The following is a 24779-nucleotide window of genomic DNA, read 5'->3' as shown; positions in this document are numbered from 1 at the left end:
CAAGATGGCAGCGTCTCCTGTCACTACAGAAGCTTATTGCCAGTATCCAAAATGGCGGCTGACCCCTCTCGGCGCAGTAGCTTCCTTGCCAGCACCCAGGATGGCGACTGGCTGTTGACCAGACGTCTGGTTTCCGTTTCCTGCCAGGAGCGAAGATGGCGGCGGGGGACGGGGAAGCTCAGTGTTGTCGGTGGGCGGTGAAGCCGTTTCCGCCACGGAGGCCTCTCCAGCAGTAAAAATGGCGGAATCGGTGCTGGAAGTTGTGGGGAAGCTGCAGTCGCGACTCTCGGGCAGTTCGGAACCCAAGAAGGTAACGGCGCCGACGGGAGGGGGCCGTGTGGGCGGGAGGCGGGCTGGGGGGCTGCGAGTGCCAGGGCCCCCTCCGGCGCGTGTCGGGGCGGCAGGGCACGGGCCCCCCGCGAATACCCCGAACTGAGGCGAACCCCGGGGAGTGAGGGGCCGTCCGAGGGCCACTGCCAGTCAGAGGATCCAGGGGCGGGAGGGTTGGGGGGCCCTTCCAAGGGCCACGGGGCAAAGGGGGGTCAGGGATCCAGAAGAGGGAGGGTTGGGGGGCATTCCAAGGGTCATTGGGGGCAGGGATCCGGGGGAGGGACAGTTTCTGAGCTCTCCTCTAAGGGCTGCTGTGAGGGTAGAAGGCGGGCTGGGGTCCCATTCCAGGGCCCCAGGGGATCAGTGGAGGTCCACCTTCCTGGGTCCCAGGCTGGGGATGTGGGGAGAAGGGATCGAGGGAAGGGGGCTGGCTCAGCTCCTGAGAAGACTTCAGGGGGAGCTATAGGGAACATATGGGGAGAGGGCCAGGAAAGGCTCTAGGAAAGGGGGCTTTGGAAGAGGAACTGACTGAGAGGAGTTGGGTCTGGGGGATATCGCAGTGGGGGCGGTCCTGCTGGGGGTGACCCTTCTGTGGGCTACATGTGTTTGAATGCACAAGTGGTTTAGTATGTGCCAAGCAGTGGGGAAGTTGCAGCAGCGCTCCTGAGTATGCTTGCAATATTTTTAAGGGGTCCATATTCAGGCCCTAACCAGATAAATAGGCTCTGGAGACATCTGGGCCCCTAACTTGCGTCCTACAAAAATACTCTTAAACAAGGAATATATTCAACAGGATTTCAGAATGGACTCTGAGGGGAATACCTGCCCCTCTGGGATGGGTTATTCTGTATGTGTGGCTGTTTTTTATGTCAAGATATGGACTGTAGTTAGTGAAACAAATAACATAGATCTGGTGAGGGAGTTTGTTTCTGGAAGGTACAGCTGGTCCTTCCCCAGTGATGCTGAGAGTTATGGTGGAAACCCATCATTCCTAATGTAATATTCTGGATGTGATCATAGTGAAAGGCAACAGTAAACCAAAGCTTTGGCTGTTCGGCTGATGCTGCTCAGGGGAATTTAAAGCAATTTCATTTAAGCCATGGTGGGCTCTGCTTTCTAGAGAGTCGTGGCCTGAACTGGAAGCCTAAAGCTCCTGGGTTCTAATTCTGGCTCTGACTTGGAGACTCCCTCTCTGTTCTCTGGCAAGTTGTTTAGCCTGTGTAGCTTTGTCTCCACTAGGAAAATTATGTTGCAGACATCCGTTGTCAGCAACAGTTGGGGAACTCAGTTCACTCTGATCTGTCCTTGCAGTTAAACTGTGTTTAGCACCAATTCAGCTGTACCCATTGCTGGCTCCCATTGTCAACAGTTGATAATTCCTGCTATAGACAAGGCTTCTGTGCCTCTTCTCCACCTGTAAATGCAGGACTCTGACTGACCCTGTGTACTGGCACCTCACTTATGCTGTTACCTTGTTCTCCAGAATCCAAGTTTTCGTTGGAGGGGCAGGATCAGGGTGGGGGAAGTCTCTGTCTGTTATTGTGGAAATGCATGCACTTGGTTCATGGTTTTTATGTTTTCTGCATCTGCAAAACCTAAAACAGTAAGTGCTGGTCTACACACAAATTTTGCACTGGGAGAATTAAATCTTCTTTTAAACTAATTGGCTCAAGAAACTGAGTAAAACAGCCTTAACTCTGAGAGAAATGAACTGTCCTACTCATCTCCGAGTGCTAACGCAGATGCTCAAGGATAGCTGATACTGAGACTTGAAGGTTTAACTATTTCACTGCTCATCAAATCATGTCAGAAAGGAGAGGTAAGTTTATACTATGAAGATCTACACAATCTACTGTGTGAGACAACTCATTTTGGCATTGCAAGGTATTACTCATGGTCGTTATGGGTTAGATCTCTTTTTGTGCACATGCATCAGTGAGAAAACTGCATTTTTAAGGGATTTATTTTCTTGTTGTTTCTGTCTGGAGTTAACATGCGATACACTTTTCATAGCACTCATAGTTTCAGGGTGTTAGTAACATTAATCCTCAAAACACCTTTCTGAGAGTATTATCTCTATTTTACAAATCGGGAAACTGAGACATCGTTGTCCAGCTCAAAGTTTCTTGGACCATTTTCTGAAACATCTGGTTACTGGCTGGTGGCCCAGCTTATCTATAATATGGGAATAATAATGTTTATCCACTTTTGTAAAGTTCTCTGAGTTCTACTCCTGAAAAGTGCTAAGTATTAATATTATTTTTGGGACAACCTCAGAGTGCTGGCACGGAGCACTCCGTGGGAGACTTTGGATGCTGTTGTCATGGGTTGGAAGCAATCATATTTTCCAGTGGAAGGGGTGAAAACTCTAAAATAGTTAGACTGGAGCTGTATTGTGTATTTTGTGTCACTTCAAAACTGCTTGTTTTCTGCTGAAAGGAGAGACGGGAACATACAAGCAACATAAAATGTTGTTGAAGAGAATGGGACCAGGCTATGCTCCAATAATCTGAAATATACTTGCCTCGTCAGCATTGCAATGGTCTAGTTATTTAAAAAACATTTAAAAAGGAAAATGAGCAGTTAAAATAAACAATATGGTGCTTCACAGTACTACTTCATAGGTGGGTACCTGCTAGATTAGGCTCAAGTTTATTAAGCAAATAATCCGAAAGTTTTGTTTAAACATTCTCCACACGTTTTCAACAGCAGTGTTGTGGTAGGGCATGAGACTTGGGAAGTGAAACTCTTTTTGTTTTGTTTTGTGGTACCTAAAGGCCACAATTGTGCTGTAAAAACACACCTGAATATGGTGTTCCTGCTGCAGAGGTCTTGCAGTCTGTCCATTCTCGTTGGACAGTAATACATAAGCAAATAATGTGTATATAGTGATCAGTGAGTTAGACTATTACAGACAACCATTTTAGCAACCTAAGGCTTGGCCTACACTGAAAAGTTATGTTGGCATAGCTATATCGATCAGGGCTGTCAAGGAAAAATACACCCTGTCAGTCATAGCTATGCTGACATCACCCCCATGATAGATGCTGCCGTGTCATGAAAGAGGGTTTCGGTCGACAGAGCTAACTTCAAGGAAGTGGTGTTCCTATACCAACAGATAAACCCGTTGTGTTGGCGTAGGCTTCGTCTGCACTATTGGGCTATGTCAGTATTGTGAACGTACCCTAAGGTGCTGTTGGCGACAGAAGTAACCAAAAGAAAGTCTTGTCTGACAGTGTTCATTTAAAAGTTTGCAACTCATCCGGAAAACCTGCTGAATTACAGATTATGAAAACAGCATGTAACGTATATTTATATATGCACACATTGAAAGCTTAGTGAAATGAAAACTGCCTTGATGGGCAAAGAGGGATGTGATTCAATTGTTATATCGATTCGTGTTAGGGGTTTTCAATCATGCTAAGCTCAAATCTTAACACAGGAGGCTTTCCAAGCATGTTAAACTAACTTGATTGAAAAATGCACCCTTCCTGCTCATCAAGACAGGGCCCTAAAAGCTACAAATAACCAAGGAGTGAGAGGAATTGCTTAGGATGCTGCAAGAAAGTATCATTAGAAAACTTGGAGTAAATATAAAGGGAAAACTTCCTAATCGTGGGATCTTCTAGGTGTCTGAATAGTCTCCCCATGAAAGTGGTGGATGTTCCATTGCCTGAGAGGTTTGAAATTAGATAGGCCAAACCTCTAGGAAATGTACAATGGGGAACAATCCTAAATGTCCAAGCAATTGTCTGAATGGTTCCAGTATCTCTCCATCTATAATTTGCCATGATTCCTTAACTGAGATTGGTGTCTTAGGGCTTGTCTACACTTACATTTTATAGCGCTCTGACTTGCTGGCTCAGGGGTGTGAAAAATCACCCTCCTGAGCGCAGCAAGTCTGAGTGTTTCCGCAGCAGCGCTTTGAAGTTTCCAGTGTAGATGTACCCTTAGCTGACACTGCAATTGAACAGGTCCTTCTCAGCAGGAGCCCTCTGATGTAGACCTTAAGGCAGTGGTGGGCAACCTGCGGCCCATGAGCCGCACGCAGCCCATCAGGGTAATCTGCTGGCGGGCTGCCAAACAGTTTTTTACATTTGCACAGCTGCCCGCAGCTCCCAGTGGCCGCAGTTCACCATTCCCGGCCAATGGGAGCTGAGGGAAGTGGCATGGGCCACAGGGACATGCTGGCTGACGCTTCCTGCAGGTTTTCCACCACTGCCTTAAGGAATGCAGAGCTCATTCCAATGGGAGATGCATTCCCCATGTCGTACTCAAACTGTCAAGATGGCAGCTTCCTATCTGATTTACTTTGGACCCTTTAAAAAATATTGTCTTCTCTGTAACTAGATGGAGTGATTAGAGTATCTTGTTACGTTGCCGTGATCTACAAGAGGGCTGGTTACTGTTCTTGGTTGCACTTATTTCTAGGCCATCAAATGTGAGATGCAAACTTGACCTGCCGTGTTGGTGCCAGTTTTGTCAGAGATCCTTGTGTGGAGCAGCACCAGACGGCTCAGTAGGCCCTTGTTTCCCCAAACTATCTGTTGAGGAGTATCATGGTAATAGAGCTGGGGTGAAGGAAGAAGGAACATTGTTACTCAACAGTAGCACCTGCTTCTTAATTAGCAGCAACCTAAACGATCTGAAAGGAGTGCAGGTCACCTTTCTCGTCCATATTTTGGGAGAGAAGATGATTGGTCTCCTTGATGTAAATCCTTCTATCAGTCAAAAATGGAGGTATAGTTTCCATCCCAATGCTTGATATCCAGGCTCCAGACCTCATGATCCGATGGGATTCCTTCACCTGCATATATACACTGGGTGGGGTTGCAGGTAGGGTGAATTTAAGAATCAGTTAATTATTGTTGGAGCACATGTGGGATAATTCATTGTCCCCTTCAGTATTTTAGAACAACAGTGCTAAAAAGCCATGGTTGGTTTAAATACTTTGAGGCCAACAGAAAAATTAACCTTCAGCCATGGTAACTAAACCTTAAATGAAACATGGAGAAGTGGTGATCAGCCCTCTGCAGTGAGCAGAAGCCATCCCATTAGTTCTTTAGGATAGATGAACTCCTGCCTTCCTTATGTTAAGTTTTGTAAAGTCAAAGCATCTTTCAAATATATATCAAAACACATTTGTTCAATGATCAATGTATAACTTTTATAATCTGGCACTGGAAGGGTACTTCTAATGGCTGAGATTAGTAGAATGTCTAATTACACCCCAAAATTAACGTTAATTTTAAAGGTAAGTGCTTCTGGGTCATGGATGTTGTCATATTTTGTGTTTGTATGGCACACAACACAACTGAGCGCTGAGCTATGATGGGAGTGTATAGGTGCTATGATAGTGCCTCAGTTTTAGATGCTGAACACTGAGACTTTTGAAAGGGGCCTGATTCTTGGAGGGGGGTGCTCAGGCACGTTTTTAAAGTGCCCTTTAAGAGATCTCAAGGTGGGCATCAAAAATCACTAGACACTTCTGAAAATGCTGGCCCTGGGTTTTGTATCGAGCCCTTTTACAAACTTGCTGTGTGATTCTAGATAATATAATTGGTGCCTCCGTTCCGCATGAGTAAAATGGAGAGAAGACTTCACAGAAGTGTTAAGGCTTAATGCACTTTGAGAGTCTCAAATGACAGCAGTGCAAATTACCCAGTGCTGCTGTCTTGCAGACTTCCCCTCTCTTTCTGCAACAAAACGTTACATTTCTTTGAATCGGTCCTCTACATGTTCACCACCTTAGTAGCTTGATCTGAAGTCAGATAATAGCTGCTTGTGGATATGAGTTAAGAGACGTTTGCTGCTCAGACATCTCGAGCAAGCTCCCATACAGTGCAGAATTTTCTTCCTTTCTAATCTCAGTATGTGATTAGTATGATAAATCTGAACACTTTCCTTGTTGTCTCTGCAGCTGCTGAAAAGCCTGAAGAGACTTTCTGAGTTGCCTATCACGGTTGACATCCTTGTGGTAAGAACTATAACAATCTTCTATTTTTACAGTACCCTTCATGGAACAGAATAACAAAATGTCTCCTGAAATTGAAATGTGATCGGGATATTGGGGCTAACACTCAGTTCTTGTGGAAAATGCCATGTAGGGCTTGTCTACACTGGCAATTTACAGCACTGCAACTTTCTCGCTCAGGGGTGTGAAAAAACACCCCGCTGAGCGCAGCAAGTTTCAGCGCTGCAAAGCGCCAGTGTAGACAGTGCACCAGCGCTGATAGTTATGCCCCTCGTGGAGGTGGGTTTTTTTAGCACGCCGGGAGAGCTCTCTCCCAGAGCTCTGCCGCGTCCACGCAAGCCACGTTAAAGCACTGCTGTGGCAGCGCTCTAGCATTGCCAGTTTAGACTAGCCAGTGTAGACTCTAAAGACAAGTGAAGCTGAAATCAGCATCAAATTGGAAACAAGGTGTAAATTGAAAGTGATCAACCGTTGCAATGGATTACCAAGGAATGTGATGAATACTTCATCACCTGGAGTCATTAAATCAAGATTGGATCTCTTTCTAAAACAGATGATCTAGTTCAACCACAAGTTATTGGGCTCAATGCTGGAATCCCTGGGTGGTTTCTATTGGCCTGTTGTACAGGAGGTTCAGACTAGATTATCATGATGGCCTCAAGACCTTAAAATTAGGGCTGTTGATTAATAGCAGTTAACTCACGTGACTAACTTAAAAAAATTAATCACAATTAAAAAAAATATTTACGATTGATCGCAGTTTTAATCGCACTGTTAAACAATAGAATACCAATGGAAATTTATTAAATATTTGTGGATGTTTTTCTACTTTTTCAAATGTATTGATTTCAATAACAATGCAGAATACAAAGTGTAGAGTGCTCACTTTATGTTATTTCTGTTACAAATATTTGCACTGTAAAAAATGATAAAAGAAATAGTATGTTTCAATTCCACTCATTCAAGTACTGTAGTGCAATCTCTTTATTGTGAAAGAGCAACTTACAAATGTAGGGTGTTTTTTTTTTTTTTTTTTTTGGTTAGGTAACTGCACTCAAAACCAAAACAATGTAAAACTTTAGAGCCTACAAGTCCACTCAGTCCTGCTTCTTGTTCAGCCAATCGCTCAGACAAACAAGTTGGCTTACATTTACGGGAGATATTGTAAATAAGAAGCAGGAAGCAGTGTCACCTGAAAGTGAGAACAGGTGTTCGCATGGCACTTTTGTAGCTGACATTGCAAGGTATTTACGTGCCAAATATGCTAAACATTCATATGCCCCTTCATGCTTCGGCCACCATTCCATAGGACATGCTTCCATGCTGGTGGCGCTCATTTAAAAAAAATAATGCGTTTATTATAATTTTGGCTGAACTCCTTGGGGGAGAATAGTATGTCGCCTGCTCTGTTTTACCCACATTCTGCCATATATTTCATGTTATAGCAGTCTCGGATGATAACTCAGCACATGTTGTTCACTTTAAGAACACTTTCACTGCAGATTTGACAAAACGCAAAGAAGATACCAATGTGCAATTTCTAAAGATAGCTACAGCATTTGACCCAAGGTTTAAGAATCTGAAGTGCTTTCCAAAATCTGAGAGGGGCGAACTGCGGAGCATACTTTCAGAAGTCTTAAAAGAGCAGCACTCCGATGTGGAAACTACAGAACCCGAACCACCAAAAAAGAAAATCAACCTTCTGCTGGTGGCATCTGACTCTGATGATGAAAATGAACATGCGTCGGTCTGCATTGCTTTGGATTGTTATCAAGTAGAACCCATCATCAGCATGGATGCATGGTGGTTGAAACATGAAGGGACATAAGAAGCTTTAGCGCATTTGGTGTGTAAATATCTTATGACACCGGCTACAGCGGCACAATGCAAATGCTTGTTCTCACTTTCAGGTGACATTGTAAACAAGAAGAGGGCAGCTATCTCCTGCAAATGAAAACAAACGTGTTTGTCTGAGCGATTGTCTGAACAAGAAGTAGGACTGAGTGGACTTGTAGGCTCTAAAGTTTTACCTTGTTTGATTTTTGAATGCAGTTTTTTTGTACGTTCAACTTTCATGATAAAGAGATTGCATTACTGTACTTTTTTTAATCGGTTGAAAGCCCTACTTAAAATCGATAAATATCTGAAAGTGGTCATGACCCTTTTTCCTGTGGCTTACTGACAGATGATCTCCTAGCACTGTGATGGAACATTCCCGACTCATCACCATCAACTGAATGTGAATTTCTTTCTCCTTACTAAAATATTGAGCACAAGTCTGGTACAACTCCTACCCTAAACAATCAGTTGGTTTGGCCCTCTGTCTGTTGCACTATGGTGATGTCATCAGCATTCTTGGAATGGTTGATGAGAGTTGCGTTCTATGTTCTTAAACACTGACACCTCCTGGAACAAATTTGAGCGAAACCATTCTGCTTATCGTATATTTTTTTAAGGGTGTTTGCTTGAAAACAGACTAGTTGAGTTTGCATTTGTTTGTTGCTGCTCCCCTCCTGAAGCTATCATTGGAGCTTGGTGGAATTCCAGATCTTTTTATTTAAACCCTTTTAGTTAAAAAAAAGTTTCATAGCAACTCTAACATGGCCTGGTGTGAGCTCTTGCTGCGGCTGCTCACTTTCTGTTGCCAAATTGGAAGCTGATGATGCAATAGAAGCACACTTTGCTTGTGTATCTGGTACGTTAGGTAGCATTGAAATGGTTAAATTTAGTCTAGCTTTCTTGAGGCTGTTAACTTGAAGAGGGTTCTGGGTAATGAAGCGGATCTGGGAGTTTGACTTTGACAAACCTGTTTTTAGATGACCTGTGCTGAGAATGTTGACTGGTTTGTGGAGATCAGCTGATGTCTTGCATCTTTCTTGCAGGAGACTGGTGTTGGGAAGACTGTGAATGGCTTACGGAAACATGAGCTGGTGGGAGACTTTGCCAAGAACTTAGTAGCCAGATGGAAGAAGCTGGTGCCAGTCCCTCAAGAAGTAGAGCGGTAAGCTAGCTTGTCCATTTGTCTCGCTGGATAAGTTGCAGTAAATCTCCCAGTGGAGGTGGTGCTAGGTTTCTGTGGCCCTGGAAATAAGGCTAGGCTTCAAAATCATCATAACATCAGAGTGATCACTCTGCATGAGGTGCTTACCTCATTGTGGGGTAAGTTTCCTGCCCACGGTGGCCACAGAATTGCTGACTACTGCAGTTTCAGGTCGGAGTAACGTTTTTCTTTCAGGAAACGGTAGTGTGATGGAGAGAGTGACTCTAGACACCTAGAAAATGTCTTCACAAAAGCAGGAGACAAACCCTACAATCTCACTTCCCTAATGTTGTAACACTAGAGAGGAAGCTATAGGCACAAAGCAGAGTGGAAATCCTCTTTCTGAGAGCCAGTGAAAACAGCTGTTATGAAAACTCAGCCCTTCGGTTAATACTAGCAAGTGTGTTGTAGGAACAGTGCTGTGGCTCCAGGGAGAAGGATTGACTGATTGAATTGACCGCTTCTGTGGCCTAATGCATGACTCTGTGGTACTAGAGATTGGATTGTAATGGTTGCTGTAGCCCTGCCTGCTGGTGTGTGTAATTAGGAGAATGTAGCCCAGTATGGCCCCATGCATTCTTCCTCTGTCTTGAGGCAGCTGCTTTGCTCTCTCCCAGATTGCTGGGAAATCTTCAGTCCCGGTAAGTTAGGGCTTGGAGATTTCTGTACTGGAGACACTACCACTAAAGCCCCGAACTTTTTGCAGGAAAGAATCATCAATGTTTTTACTATGTTCAGCCTCCAGATGCTCTTATTCTTCTGTGTGCCTGGTTCCCATCCACACTGTCCTCAGGAAGTCACTCCGTTTATTCTTGTTGATGGATTTTTGTCTAACTATTGGGTTGTCTTTGTCTCTTAGAAATAACATTGATTCAGAAGAACGTGACTATGAGAGAAGCAGCTCTAGGAAACGGCAGCGAGAGCCTTCCCCAAAAGAGGACGAGGAAGCTGAGCAGGACTACTCGGAAGCATTCCAGCCTTCCTGCAGCCAATCATGTGAGCCAAACTACAGAGAGAAGAAGGCCAAAAGGTATTCAGAGCCTGAGAGAGCCCATGAGGCCGTCAGCTATGGCAGCGAGGAGGACAAGGGCTGGGGCAGAGCTTCCCCAGTGCACTCCTCAGATCAGGAATACTCGGACTATGGACACGCTTTGTCACCTGAGCTGAGGGAGAGCCCTGAGGAACTGTACATGGATCACTCTGCCTCTGAGGAACAAGAGGTGGAGCAGACAGTGTTTCATCGGAAAGCTAATAAAGGCCACAGCTTTCAGGACAAGCTGGTGGGAAGCCATGAAAGGAATCCCAGCGAATCCCAAGACAAAGGAAACCTGACTCGGAGCAAAGAGCACAAGTCCTCTCATAAGGAGAAGCAGCGACTGGACGCCAAGGGAGAGGTGAGGACCTCTGCCTTTAGCCCAGAAAGACTGCACAAGTCCTCTTTCAAGGAGCAGGTCCGAGAGGCTCCCTCAGCAGGTGGCAGCAAGGAGAAGCTCAGGACTTTAGACGGCACCAAGAGAGAGAAGAACAGAGAAAGTGGGGGCTCCAGGAAAGAAAAGTCACAACCTCACTTGGAGGAGGCTGTTGACAACCATAAGAAGCAAAAACACCGGGACTCTGAGAAAGCCAAACTGGAAAAGTCCAGGCTAAGCCTGGAGCTATCCAACGTGGATCGGGAGAAACGGAAGTTAGAGGGTAACTCCTCAAACAGGAGCAAAGAGAAGGGGCTTTCTAGCAGCTTAAAGACTACTGAGGGCAAATCCAAAGCCTCTGACTCAGACAAAAAATCTGTGGCTTTCTCACCGGGTTTTGGTGAGGTGGAAGTGGAGGATGAATATGAGCAGCCTAAAATGTCCTTTGAATCATACCTCAGCTATGACCAGCCCCAGAAAAAGAAGAAAAAGGTGGTTAAACCCCCTGCTCCTCCAGCCCCTGAGAGAAACAGAGGGCATGGCAAGCAAAATGGGTCTAAAGCCAGTACCAAGAGCTCAGACTCGAGCCGAAAGAATACAAGTCACAAGCAGACAAGCGAAAAAAGGGCAGAGAAGAAGCAATCTGGGACATCCAAACCGAAAAAGGTAAGATCTCAGAGAGTCTGAATATGAACCAACTGTGGCATTGGTAAGTGCCACCTTCCATACCGGGCATGCTCTGTCCTACTTGGCAGGTGCTTAGGATTAATTCATGTCCTCTTTGCCATCTCAGATCCTGAATTTAGCATAAGGCTGGTGTTCTGTGGAACCTGATACGTAGGGATGTCCCATCAGGTACTTCATGGGACCACATTCTGTAATGCCTCCTTGTGAGTGACATTTCTGCTGTTGGGTGGGATTATCCATCCCACACTTGGCTTCTTACTAGGGCCGTTGAGCACAATACTCTGTAGCATATACAGGTATGAGTGACTCTCATGTTAGTGAATGCGGGGATGCTAGGAGGCTCATGCTTGTGTTCTGTGCTGAAATTGCCTTGGGCTCGTCCACCGATAACATGGACAGGATTGAAATCTCAGTCTGAGGCTATGCCCTGGTGCAGGCTGATCATCGTCATGTGGGTTATTAAAATGTTTTCAGTGAATACATCTACCAGCTTCTGTGCATGTTCTCTCCCTCTTCTATCTCTGTTCAGTTTTGTGCTTTCTCTCCCTCCAGATCCCCATTGATGTGATGCCAACGTTACCAGATATCCCTTTGCCTGCAATTCAGGCCAATTATCGCCCACTTCCCTCTCTCGAGTTGATTACCTTCTCCCAGACAAAGAGGAAAAGTATGTGCTGGTCAGGGGATGGGGCAGAATCTTTGGGACTGGAAGAGTCCTTGGGTGCTTTGTGGGGGTAAGGGAGGAGGGAGAGATTGCTGTGATTAACCCCCGTGTGCAGAATCCAGTATGTCATTTGAATTAAAGCTCCTTGTGATTAACTTAGTGTGACCTCTCTCTATCCAGCCTCAGTACCAGTGCAAAGCTCAGGGGATGAAAGGCCTTATATACTCAGGGGCCACTGTTCTGCCTCTGGCAGGGACCAATACCTGATCTTTCAGCGGAAGATGACTCCCCTCCTCCCCACTTCATACATTTTGGGAGGGATGGGGGAGAGTCCTTCCTGACCCTGAAGCAGTTGGCTTATTCTGTAGCATGAGCTTTGATTATCTGTCCTTTGGCGCATGACTCAATTCAAGCACAAGTAAAGAGGTTGCAGTCACATTAGTGGTCAGCTGACCCGGCTACTCATGTGCCTCTGAGCCTGGTGTATTAACCTTGATCTGTCTCAATAATTGCTCAGGACGTGCTCTGCAGTTCAAGATGCTTTTACCGCTCAGGTGAAACCATGATGCTGGTCTTATTTCTTTTCTTTCCCATCTGTCATCTGATCACAGCAGTGTCCTCGCCCATTGAGGAGGGTGAGGCTGGCTTTACAGGACGCAGGCTGAATTCCAAGATGCAAGTGTATTCGGGCTCTAAATCTGCCTACCTCCCCAAGATGATGTCTCTATACGAGCAGTGCATCAGAGTCCTCAACAACAATATTGACTGTGAGTATCGCTCCCGCTTTGCTTTAAAGGTGCAATCATCCACTGTCAGTGTGAGGAGAGTTCTGTGCTTCTGCTGGCCTAGTTCTGAATACCGGTGGAATGCTACTCATAGGGGTCATGCAATGCAGTGAGTTGTTAACTTGCTTTTCTATCTCCAGGGAGCACCTGGCTTTGTACACTTTACAGCCATATCACTTAGCAAGCTAAGCAGGAATGGGATAGGCTAATACTAGGATGGGAGACCGCAAAGGAACACTAGTGCTGCAGGAATTGGTAGAGGGTGCTCTGTGTCAGTACTGAACCAATGCCCCAGCTTACTTCTGGGGAGCACTGCACTCTTAGAAATAAGGTGTAGAATTGGGGTCTTGACTAGGGATGTGACACGTGACCACATATGGTTAAGATTACCCATAGCACTCTTTTGCAGGAAGAGAGCTGTTGGGCCCAATGACTTGCTCAAATTTTGCTGCCTGTAAATTCTCTCTGCAGCAGGTGGATACAGTATATTCCCCTTTCCTTCCCTTCCTGTTTTAAACTGCTGTGTAGTATTGCTGTGAGCTATTCAACAGCTGCCATGATCTTCTGCATTTCTATGGTGGCCGCAATGACCCATGTGTTTATCGGTAAGCTCTGTTAAACACTTTCCCTCAGGCTGAAAGGAGTCAGATAAACATTGTCGGTGTCTCTCTCTCGCTCTCCTGTAGCAATCTATGAAGTCGGTGGAGTTCCTTTTTCGGTGTTGGAGCCAGTATTGGAGAGATGCACCCCTAATCAACTGTACCGCATTGAGGAATGTAATCACGTAGGTGTCTCCAACTCAGAGGCGGGAGCTGGGCAGGAGGGGAATGCTGATACTTCCATGCATGCATAACATTCTGTCCTCACTGGGAGGAGAACGTTCATGAGAAGGCATGGACCATGGCTGAAAGGCTTTGGGAGAGGTCCCCTAACTCTTCATTCTGGCCACGATTTATCTCCTGCCACCGAGCCTTGCTTCCCTATTAGCAGCCAGTATTCCAGGTGTGACTGTGGTGCCTGGAAGGGCCACCCTGCGATTGCTCAATCAGGGCAGACAATCCCCCAAACTGGTGGATTATTCTAATAATTAGATTCACCAAAACAGCTTCTGCAATACCTTACTGGTTACCCAGAAGCCAAAAATACAGCTCCCTTAAAGCAATCCAGCCCTGGGCTTCACCCGACAGTCAAGTCAAATATGAGGATTACTTAAAATCTTGTTCACCGTATATAAAATTTTACCAATCCCAAGGGATCAGACGTATTGCCCACCAGGTCAATGAATGTTTCATACTTTACCCAAATACACGCTTACAGCCACTTATTAACTAAACTAAGATTTATTAAAAAGAAAGTGATTATGGTTAAAAGAGTCATATCTGTATGAATAATGATAAAGTTCTTAGGTCAGTTTCATAGTAGAGATGGTGAGCTGCTGAGTTGCAAAATGTTCTTTCAGAATCAATTCCATTGGTTATATACAACAGGCAGTCCATGTGCAGAGGCTGTATATATTCTCCCTGAGAAATAGCAGGGTACTCCAGATAGGGCTTCAGCTTCCCAGTCTGGCAAGTCAAAACCTCTCCTGATAAGGTTCAGGCAGACTTGAGATGACAGGATCAGGCCCCAGAGTTCTTGTATACATCTCTGACAGGCTGCGCTAGCCTCTTGACATCCGACAGCACAGCTGATATTCTTTGGGTGAAGAATAGGTACTATACATTGTGGCTTTGAAGCAAAATCTATTTCCTATGTATACACAAGTAATTAGTTGCATTCATCAGCATAAGTTAATTATCCATCCAAGCAGTTCATAGACAGTTTGCAACAAACTTCAAAGAGAAATATAGACATGATATTATTACACCCAAGTTTCATCTAAATATTAATATTCCCTTTTGATCTCTAAATTAATAGAACATAGTAACAGATGGGAAGAGAAGTTTATCATCTACCAGTTAATGAGATCACATTGTGAAGTTTCTAACAGATAGATATAGGTAAACACAGACAAATACTATTCATTTACTTCTAATTCTTTGACAATACAAAGTTTTAAACACTCTGGCCTATCTAACATGGCTTTGATAACCATCTACAAGAAATGGCCCTGTGTACCATTTCAATTCTTCTCTAATATTCTCTTAAAGGTTGATCTGGGTCACGTTAGCCTGCTGGTTGCTTAACTCTTTCTGGCTCATTGTCACACCAGGATATCCCACCCCACAGATGAGGTGCTTCTGGCCAAGGGTTACTGTTAAAATCAGCCTTGTTTGGGTCCCAGGCTCATCCGCCATCTCCTGTCTCTCTTGAAATCGGTTTTCCCTCAGTGGCAGTGGTTTGCCAGGCTACCTCCCAGCATGGTGCTTACCCTCACTGTGCTAGGAGCATGTGGCTGGCTTCTCAGAGCTGCATGTGAATCCGACTGTGTGCAGTAACATTAACAGCAAGAGGTCCAGAATGCCAGCTGGAGAGTCTTGCTGGTCTGTCTGATAGGGAAAGTGCCTTATGAGGCTGGAAATGTTCTGGTTTTGAACTAAATGCGGCTGGCTGGGTCCCAGGTCTTTGGCAGTGGATTGTCTGGGAAAAATCTTAATTGTTGCTTTGCACTGCAGGAAGCCACTGTTCGTAGCACCAGGCCCAGCTGCTGAGTGGGTAATGAGACTGACGGAGCTCCCAGCCCTGGGCGCTGAGCTGGTGTCCCAGATGTCTTTCAGTAGCACCCCTAGCCTGGTCATGGGTTTTTGCATCCCCCACTTCCTTCTAAGTAGTATTGAGGTCCTGCCTCCTTGTTTACTCTGGTTAGGTTAATCTCAGGAGGGGGATTGGTGCATCCTAACCACTCCTACGGCAGTGCGTGTTGCTTGCCACGTCTGTTAGTGAGGGCAACTAACTGCAGCACAGGCAGCTGAGGCTTGAAGATGGATCCACTTGTGCTCATACTAGCACATGATGGTACCCACGGTCACTCTGAGGGAACCTCTCCAGTGTAAATCAAGGGGAGAGCCAGAGGAAAGAGAAATGCCACCACTTCCTTCTCTTTCCTCTGCCCACCAAAGATAACATGAGAGCAAAATACATTAGCAGCCTGCTTCCCTGCTACACACCATGATTTCCCCCACGTAAGAGGGATAGCGAATGCCCTCTGTAAAGACCAATGTGGGATCTGGCCTGGAACTCATCGTAAGCTAATCACGGTACTTCTGAATCCAGCCGGGAGGAGCGGTTTGCATTAAAGCAGATGCTCTTTCATTTGAGAAGAGCCTAGCCAGTTGTATAGACTCCTCCTTTGCTGTGGCCAAGTTTCTAGCTCTACTTTTTAGAAGGCAACAGGGGGTTTTGACACCGAACCTTTGGGCTAATGCTTTGGCCCTTTGCTGTGCTGAACTTGTGATGTGAAATAGGTAACTGCCCCATAGGGGGGGAATAGGCTTAGGTACTGAGGCTCCAGTGAAATTCTGCCCTTTGCCGAAGGTCCCTGCAGCCTGATATTGGCAGGAGGGCAGTGTGACACAGCCCTTTAAACTGGGATGAGCTGAGTGTGATAGGGAACCTAGCTGAACCTCTTGAAAAGAGTCATTCCCTCACTGCGTGATTCATGTAGATGGGACATGCTAGACTTGTGAACTACTTAATGGCACTAGGGGTGATGGTATGTGAAGGGAGGAGGGCCACTAGGTGGCACATGGGTTAAAGGTCTGAGTTTGTGCTCTCCAGAGAGATCCCAGAAAACTGTCTCTGAGGTAACTCGCGGGTCTATCTCCAGGTTTTAATTGAGGACACTGATCAGCTGTGGCACAATCACTGCGTCCGGGACTTCAAGAAGGAGAAGCCAGAAGAGTTTGAGTCCTGGAGGGAGATGTACCTTCGGCTCCACGATGCCCGAGAACAGCGATTGCTCATGTTAACACAGAACATCCGCTCAGCTCATGCCAACAAACCCAAAGGTAAAGCAGGCACTGGGTGATGCAGGGGCGACGGACTGGTGAATGGAGTGGGTTGTGATTCTTCGTGCTGGAGTGAAAAGAAAGGGCTGGCTGTCTAGGTGGCTGGTTCAAATCTGGCCCAGGTTAGAAGTTGTCCCAAAGCACTGTTGTCTGAATGATGGTCCCACTTAAATGACTTTGCAGGCCTCAGTTCAGTTACTAGGAGATTTGTTCCATGGCAAAACAGCCTAGTGTCCCTTCCTGCGGGGACATCAGAGGTCACAGAAACTGAAATCTCGTTTCATTCTTAGGGTCGTTCCCCCAGGTTGGGATTGAAGTATATTGATAGGGCACTCCAGGGTTGTTCTGAAATTCTCTGTCCACAGGTCTATCAGTGGGGCCTCTCTCAAGCATGAAGCTCGGTAGCAGAGGGGTACAGGGTCAGGGAGGGAACTCTGCCCCATGTAATGGAGTGAAAGGGTGAGGATGTGGTGGCCGGTGCTTCCACTAGAGAGCATGAAGGTGGACTCGCTGCTTTGTGACAGTGAGTTCAGAGGACCCACTTGTGGCTGGATCCTAAAGGGTGTGTGTTCTCTCCCTCTGCAGGCAGAGTGGCCAAGATGGCATTTGTCAATTCAGCAGCAAAGCCCCCTCGGGATGTGCGGAGGAGACAAGAGAAATTTGGAACTGGAGGAGCTGCTGTACCAGAGAAGATCAAGTGAGTCTTAAACCTCCCCCACCTGTCTGGTCAGGACCTTTCCTTAGGGGGCTGGGCAGTGGGAGAAACCCAGCAGGTTGTCCCCTGAGCACAAAGAATCCCTCCTGTCTTATGGAGGTTGGAGGGATGGGAACAGGAGAAAGGAGATTCCCCCTCCCTTCAGATCCTTCTCTCTGTCCCTAAAGGGGAGGGAGAGGTTTGTCAGTCAGTAGCAATCGATGGCATGTGTATAAGTCTAAAAACAATGGACAAGCATCTATCTCACCTGCCAAGCTCTTGAGTTCAAGCTCTCCCAGTTCCCTGGCTTGCTTCAGGAATAACTTAGGTCATCAGTTCTGGCAGGAGAAACTGGAAACCTGCAGCACAGGCCTGGTCTGGTAAGGAACTTCTCAGGTCCCCTCTATCTGTGGAATGTTACTTGGTAGCCATTGAACTTGTAGGGATGCTGTACACAATGCTGAGAGTGGCCTGGTCTGACGTTTGAGCACTGGACTAGGAGTCAGTGCTCTACTGACTGACTCTGTAGCTTTGGGCAAATCACATAATCTCTGTCCCTGTTTCCTAAGCTGTGAAATGGGGCTAAATGATCCCCAGTTCGTTGGACACTGAAGATGAATTGTTTGCAATGTAATAAGTGCAATTCAGTCCTGTTGCTGTGGAGTTCCACCACAGGTGTGCAGTAAATTGTGCGGTTGGGACAGAGAGAAAAGAGTATCCACTCAGCACCTGCCCACGCATGGCATGGAAATGAATTGGTTCCATCATTGAAGCTCTTGGTATCTCCTCCATATTTCTCTGAATTGCAGGATAAAACCAGTCCTGTTCTCACCCGGTAGAAGTTATGCCCAGTCTGAGGAGGAGCAGTCCTATGATGGGCCCAGCACCAGCAGTGCCCATTCTGGTCCATCCCCAGGCAGCACCACCTCTGGTTATGACCCCAGGAAACCACCAGTGAAGAGTGAGTGATGCAGGCATCACTGTCTGTGGTAGTTATTTCTAGCTGTTGTTACTATGAGCTTTAACCACTGACTGATCATGCGTGGAAGAGATTGATATAGGGTTAGCAGGGGGCTGACTCAAGAGAGGGGTGTTTCTTTTCCAACTCTCCTGTTAAAGGGAAGGGTGACAAAAATGGGTCAAATTGCAGCAAAGGGTCTTGTGGTGGAGGCATTGGATTGGGAATAGAGACTTAGGTTCATTACCCACCTCTGCCATATATTTGCTGGGCAACCTCGGGGGAAGTCAATTTCCCTTCCTCAGTTTCCCGGTCTGTAAAACTGACGATACCAACCTGTCTCCGAGGGGTCTTGCAAGGATCAATTCTTATATCTTGGGTGTCTGAAATATTCAGCCGTGGCAGGCGCCGTCACTAAACCTGTTAACAAAAATAGACTGGGAATTTAGTCCCAGATTTAAGTGAGGTCTGTTGGATTGTGGTCATGGACTGAGCCCAGCCCTGAGTATGTTCAGCTTAAAATGCAAATCCCGCCACTTTTGTTAATCTTCCCTTGATGGGTAGCTCACCATGGAGAGGAGGGGGGGGGGGGGGGGAGAGAAAAGAACTGGCAGAAGGCAGATGCCTGTAAGATAGCGAGCTGAAAGCCCCCTGGCCACTTCTAGCATTGCTGTACATTTGTTGCTTAGATACCACAGTGATAGGCACCTTAGATTTATGGCCGACAAATGAAGAGGGTAAATGCCTTTCAGAGGTTTGCCGTGTTACCAGTGGAAAGACCTAGTTGACCAGATGAGGTTCTTGGTCAGTCAGAGCTGACAAGTCTGTTGCTCTTTGGAAAATTCTGAGGGTGGCACATGATTTGAATGCTCCCAAAAATTTAAAGCTGTTCTTCAAAATCCTCTGGCATGCTGGCCAGCCTTTCTTTTAAAGGCAGCACTAAAAGATGCTGATATTGTGCAGTTAGTACGGGGAGGATGGGTGAACCTTGGACTGTATGGCTCCTAGTTAGTTCAATCCCTTTTCCACCATGTTGGGGCCGGGCTTTTCCCAGTGATGGTCAGATCGTGGCATAGCCTCCCAGGAGGCAGTGAAAACCCCATTGCTTGAATTAGAGCCCTGCACAGATACAAAATTTGTATCCGCATCTGATCTGCAAACATGGTCCGTGGATATAAAGCGGATATCCACAGATTTGCAGGACTCTAACTTGAATCATATAAAACTAGCCTGGATAAAGCACCGGGGAATGTATTGTAGGGAGCAATTCTTTACTGGCCTGGGGCTGAAATAGAAGATCCCAATACGTCTTCTCCATGTAGCTGCCAATTCTATTGGCTGAGACAACGTTGGGTTGTCCTACACCTCTACCCCGATATAACGCTGTCCTCGGGAGCCAAAAAATCTTACCGCATTATAGGTGAAACCGCGTTATATCGAACTTGCTTTGATCTGCCGGAGTGTGCAGCCTCGCCTCCCCTCCCCGGAGTGCTGCTTTACCGTGTTGTATCCGAATTCGTGTTATATCTGGTCACGTTATACCGGGGTAGAAGTGTACTTGGATGCCAGTGGGATCATGAGAGATGCAGCTAGGTAACCAGTTCTATGTTCTTCTGATTCTTTGTACCACTACTCTTCTGTTTTTTTCCGTTTCAGAAATTGCACCCATGATGGCAAAGACTATCAAAGCATTCAAAAACAGGTTCTCTCGAAGATAAGCTGCCCAGGAGAGAGATGGGAATTCCTCTCTTGTGGGGGAGTGGCATTGAAGGTGGAGGGGAAGGAAGGCACCCAAGGAGCACCGAGTCCTTTCCTCAACATGCTCCATGGAGGCTGCAGCAGCTGTGAGAGGCTTAAAAAACCTGCACAAGGATGACAGCACACTATTTTTCAAGCCAGCCCTCCGGTCCCTTTCTCTACCTCCCCTGCCTTGCCTCCAATTTCTGTCAAAAACACCATGTTCAGAATTATAAAACCTTCAGAAAATGTGAAGTCTTGGTATCTGCTGAGAAGGGAAGGTCCAGAGACTGATGTTGCTATTTAACGTCTTAATAAATTTACAAAATGGTTTTAATTAATATTTCCCCCCAGATATTATGTCACCTCCCCACCCCCAGCCCAGTCCTGGTAGAAGGACCCTGCCTCTTTCCCGATTACTTGAGTTGGAGCCCCTTCCCTCCATGTGGACGCTGTTACAATGGGAGCCTCTTCCTTGATTTCATGCCCACTACATGTCAGCTCCTATCTGGGACAGGTAATGCTGGAGGCCAATCTGCTCACCAGTCCTTCAGCAGGCTGGGTTGGGTCTGAGGCAGCATTCTCCAGTTGTGTATATTAATGAATCCCAGCTCTCAACCTCTCTGAACTCCTTGTACAGATGCTTAAACTGTTGTGTGGGAATTCTGAGAACTGCTGAGATCCCTTCTCCCGCTGTTTGTTCTCTTCTTCTTCTTCAGCTTATTGGAAAAACACGAGAATTCTTGGGGAGAAATATCACTGTGCCGAAATTGAAATTTTAATCGCTCTTTTGGGTTTTAGATCGGTCTCAGACTCTTGAAGCCAAAACAATTTTAACAAAACCAATGAAGGAATTGGTTTTATTTCTTTTAACAGAAGGAAGCAGCTTTATCTAGTTTCCCAAGCATCACACAGCATTGGAAAGGATTTTCCCAGTCTAAAAGCTGGCACTTAAATCCTGCCTTTTCCCCTGTAAATTATTGCCGGAAAAAGCAAAAGCTGTAGTGTTTTTTATTTTAAAGTAAAACCACTTCATGGGGAAAGTGAATCTTGTCTTATGTTGGTGCAGACTCTACAATACAAATTCAAAACACATGGCGATTTGCGCCCGATGTCCGAGGGGAAAATCCCAGCTGTGGAAGGGAGGGGTGAGGTTTTACCTTTCAGTGAGCAGCTTCTGCTGAAAAGTAACTAGGGGACTTTGGAGCAAAACTCCATCATGAAGGTGGTCATGGGTAAGGATGCCGAGACTGTGACTTCAGTTAAATGAACAGAATTTCACTGTGGCTGCAGCTGCTTCTGGCCCAGTTTCAAGTGAGCGACACTACTAGGAAGTCACTAGGTTATAAAATCCTTCTTATGGCCGCCCAGTTCAGCACAAGCACTGAATCTCTCTCGACAGATGTGAAAGCAAGTTTACCTGGAGCACTGCTGGCAGAGGTTGGACTGGGTTAGAGCTGGTAGTGCTCTGAGGGAACCTGTCCTGCTGTTGATGGATCAAGCCTATCCGATGGGCCCTGTAACTGGATCTGGAAATGGAAACTGTCCAGGTCTAAGACCCGTTTGAAGTGCTCCTAAATGCAACTGCTGTCTCTGACTCTGGAGGACATTCTGCTCTCCTTGTAGGAAAGGAGGCAGGGCTGGTTGCTGCTCTTGGTGGTAGCTGCCCAACAGCATGACCATATTTTCTTGACTGGAATACCCTGAACAAGTGGACTTGGGTGCGTATGCTGGCCTGAGGGAACTTTGCTGTGAAGTATATACCACAGATGACTTGGGGGGGAAGAAAACCCTTTATGCTTTGGGTTCTGTCTACTTAGGCATTTGAACATCATGGAAGCCCCAATTCTTAATTTTGAAGATCTTGGAAGAGTTTTCTCAGAATCTTGTGTGCCGTAAATTTGTTAAAGTCCCAGACGCTTTAATCATGTTCCTGTGCAGCATTTCAGTGTGTATTGTGCTGTAAAATAATGCCTTTTTGCTCTTGCATTTTGCTGTATTTAATTTGCTGTATTTTTAATTAGGTAACAATATATAATCTTCTGCCAACTGTTGTGCTACCATTTATTTCTGTTTTTTACTTGGGGTGTGGGGAAAAGGGAAGACTCATCTGTGTCTGGGCCACGGTGGAGCCACGGTTAAAGAACCTTGGGTAAATCTGAGAATTCTCTCGGGCACCATTAAATTGCTACCTAGCATTATTACAGTTAGATATTCATGTCTGGACTGTGGGTACTACTTTTAGCTGTGCAGTGGGTATATCATCCCATTAAAACCAGTTCTCTCTTTGCAGACCCTGCCATCTGTCAGTATTTTAGCCTAGTTAGGTGGATTTGTGGGGAAAGATACAATACAAATATTGTTGCCTCTAATCCCATAATATTTCAATCCACTTTCTCAATGAGGAGCAGATCCTTGTTCACATGAGACCAACATTCATCTCGCCCCTGCAAGGTGCTCTCTTTTTTTCAGTCAGACACTAAATCTCCCAGGCTGAAAGAATTGGAATGCTTTTTACAGAGGGGGAGGAATTATTTTAGTAAGACATGAACTAAGCCAACTGTAGAGTAAAATTGCTTGCTCAGTTTCCAATCTCTTCCAGCATTCAACATGTTAAACTTGTGCAATTTTCTGTGCTATACTGTGTGGAAAGAAACCATCCAGGACCCAACACCTTTCTCCACCTCCCTTGAGTGCTTTGGCTGGGTGGAATGAGTGACGTGGGCAGGAGGGAGAGTTATGCTGACTTGCATTTGTACTTTGGTCCCCAACTCTGTATATACAATTTTCTATGTTACTTTTTTGTGGTAACTACGGAGATTAATATTTTAATTAGATAAGTTATATGAAAAGAAGAAAATCATGTCTCAATAAAAGCCAAAACACTGGACAGTGTCTGTCTATTCCTTTCTGGCTCTGGGTGATAACTGAACATAATGAAATAGCAAATTAGAAAGTATGATTGTTTGGTATTGCTGATGAGCTGAAGTTTGCTGTTTCTTTAATCTGACAGCCCTATTTCCTGTTTACTTTTCATTCTCAAAAGTCCCTTGTTCTCTAGAGGCTATAGATAGATGGATGGAAACTGAAAAGCTTTGGCAAATAAGTGTGAAATCCTAGGCTTGCAACAGCATCTAAGTCTCTGTCTCATGTTTTCAGATCCTTTCCTCTTTATCTGCCACAGCCTGAACCAAGGATCATAAATTGATATTAAAAACACCTTTAAAGCAATATAAGAAAATGGCCTCTCCAGGTGTATGTGGGAATGGCTTGTAAGAGAGGAAGGGACAGAATCATGAGTCTGCCTGTGGCTGCTAAGAAAAGAAATGGACTTCCCCTGGGGCGGGCCTGCTCCTGCAACTTATTAGTTACATGACTATTTCTGAGGGAGTGAGCAGCTGAGTAGGGTTTGCAGGACTGGGCACGGTCACAGTTCAGGACAACAGCATCTATTTTCCTTCAGTGGTCCAGCAAGGGGCACCCACTGTAGGCTCCCTAGCCATTGCCTCTCTTGGATGGAGATCTGTGTCACCCTGATCAGAAAGGAGACAATTTCCAGGCCGAATAGTTCCTTACCTTCAGTGTTATGCCCAGCAAAAAATAGTCCGCCTAAAGCAGCCTGCTTCACGCCTCTCCTCAGAGACCAGTACACAGCGTAATTGCCTTGGTTATATTACCACACGGCTCTTTCTAAGCAAGCCTGTTTTATTAAGGTAAAAGCACTACAGAGAAAACATTAAAACCAATAAAAGAACCTACACACATGCTAATTAGTGTACAAGAGATTACCCCCCCCCCCCCCCACACACACACACAATTCCAGCTGGAGCAGTCCTCCAAACCCCTACATGGCATTTCCTGCGATTTTAAGTTCACCATATGCATTGTTCAGAAGGGGAACCCAATTTTATGGGGCTTCAGTAGGCAAAAATCCTTCCATAAGAATAGGGGCCTTCCAGGGACCAGAGATCCTGTCCCTTTGCTGGATTGGAAAGAAGGCACTGAGTGTTAGGGCTTGACTACACTTAAAGCTAAAGCAACACAAACTACTGTAGCGCCTTAGCATAGCCACTACAGTGATGGGAGGGAATCTCCTGTCACTGTAATTAATCCATCTCCCCAGGAGGTGGCAGCTGGATTAATTCTTCCACCGACCTTGTGTTGTCTATACAGCGATCAGGAGTGTGGATTTTTCATACCCCCTGAGCCGTGTAGCTGGGTCAACCTAGCTTTTTAGTATAGACCTGGCTTTAAACTCAGGTTATTTATCCCAAAATCTCTGCTGGTCTCAGAAAATCCAGTGTGAACCTTTGAAGAGACTGTGGATGGGTAATCAGCCAGACAATGGATTCCCTCCCCAGGGCAAAGCTTCAAACCTCTGATAACCAGAGGACTTACATTCATATTCCTCCTTCTCCTAAAGAAGTTAGGTACAATGACAATCACACAAACAAATGCATTTTTTATACAATGGACCCAAAGTATATTACGTTTAATTCAATAAGATTTATCCAGGATATTGTTATATCTGTCACAGGCCTTTACGCTGCAGTT

The 24779-nt window shown here is 45.7% G+C and overlaps 1 protein-coding gene across 2 annotated transcripts; it reads left to right on the top strand.

Annotated features, from left to right (window-relative positions):
- The first annotated feature begins 169 nt into the window (after nucleotides 1-169).
- ELOA (elongin A) lies at nucleotides 170-23113 on the top strand. Of its 2 annotated transcripts, none has more exons than XM_054011648.1 (11): nucleotides 170-310; nucleotides 6251-6307; nucleotides 9187-9305; nucleotides 10204-11419; nucleotides 11993-12107; nucleotides 12719-12871; nucleotides 13576-13673; nucleotides 16656-16836; nucleotides 17422-17533; nucleotides 18340-18491; nucleotides 20145-23113. In XM_054011648.1, exons 1-11 carry the CDS (start codon nucleotides 239-241, stop codon nucleotides 20204-20206), a joined length of 2337 nt encoding a protein of 778 aa, XP_053867623.1. In that variant the 5' UTR covers nucleotides 170-238; the 3' UTR covers nucleotides 20207-23113. The 2 variants fall into 2 exon arrangements, with proteins under 2 accessions (XP_053867623.1, XP_053867622.1); XM_054011647.1 differs by having other exon boundaries at nucleotides 12716-12871.
- Nucleotides 23114-24779: the final 1666 nt, after the last annotated feature.

Source organism: Malaclemys terrapin, chromosome 22 (genome assembly GCF_027887155.1).
Source record: "Malaclemys terrapin pileata isolate rMalTer1 chromosome 22, rMalTer1.hap1, whole genome shotgun sequence".
NCBI classification, from domain to species: domain Eukaryota; kingdom Metazoa; phylum Chordata; order Testudines; family Emydidae; genus Malaclemys; species Malaclemys terrapin.
This window is presented reverse-complemented; position numbering and strand designations above follow the sequence as displayed.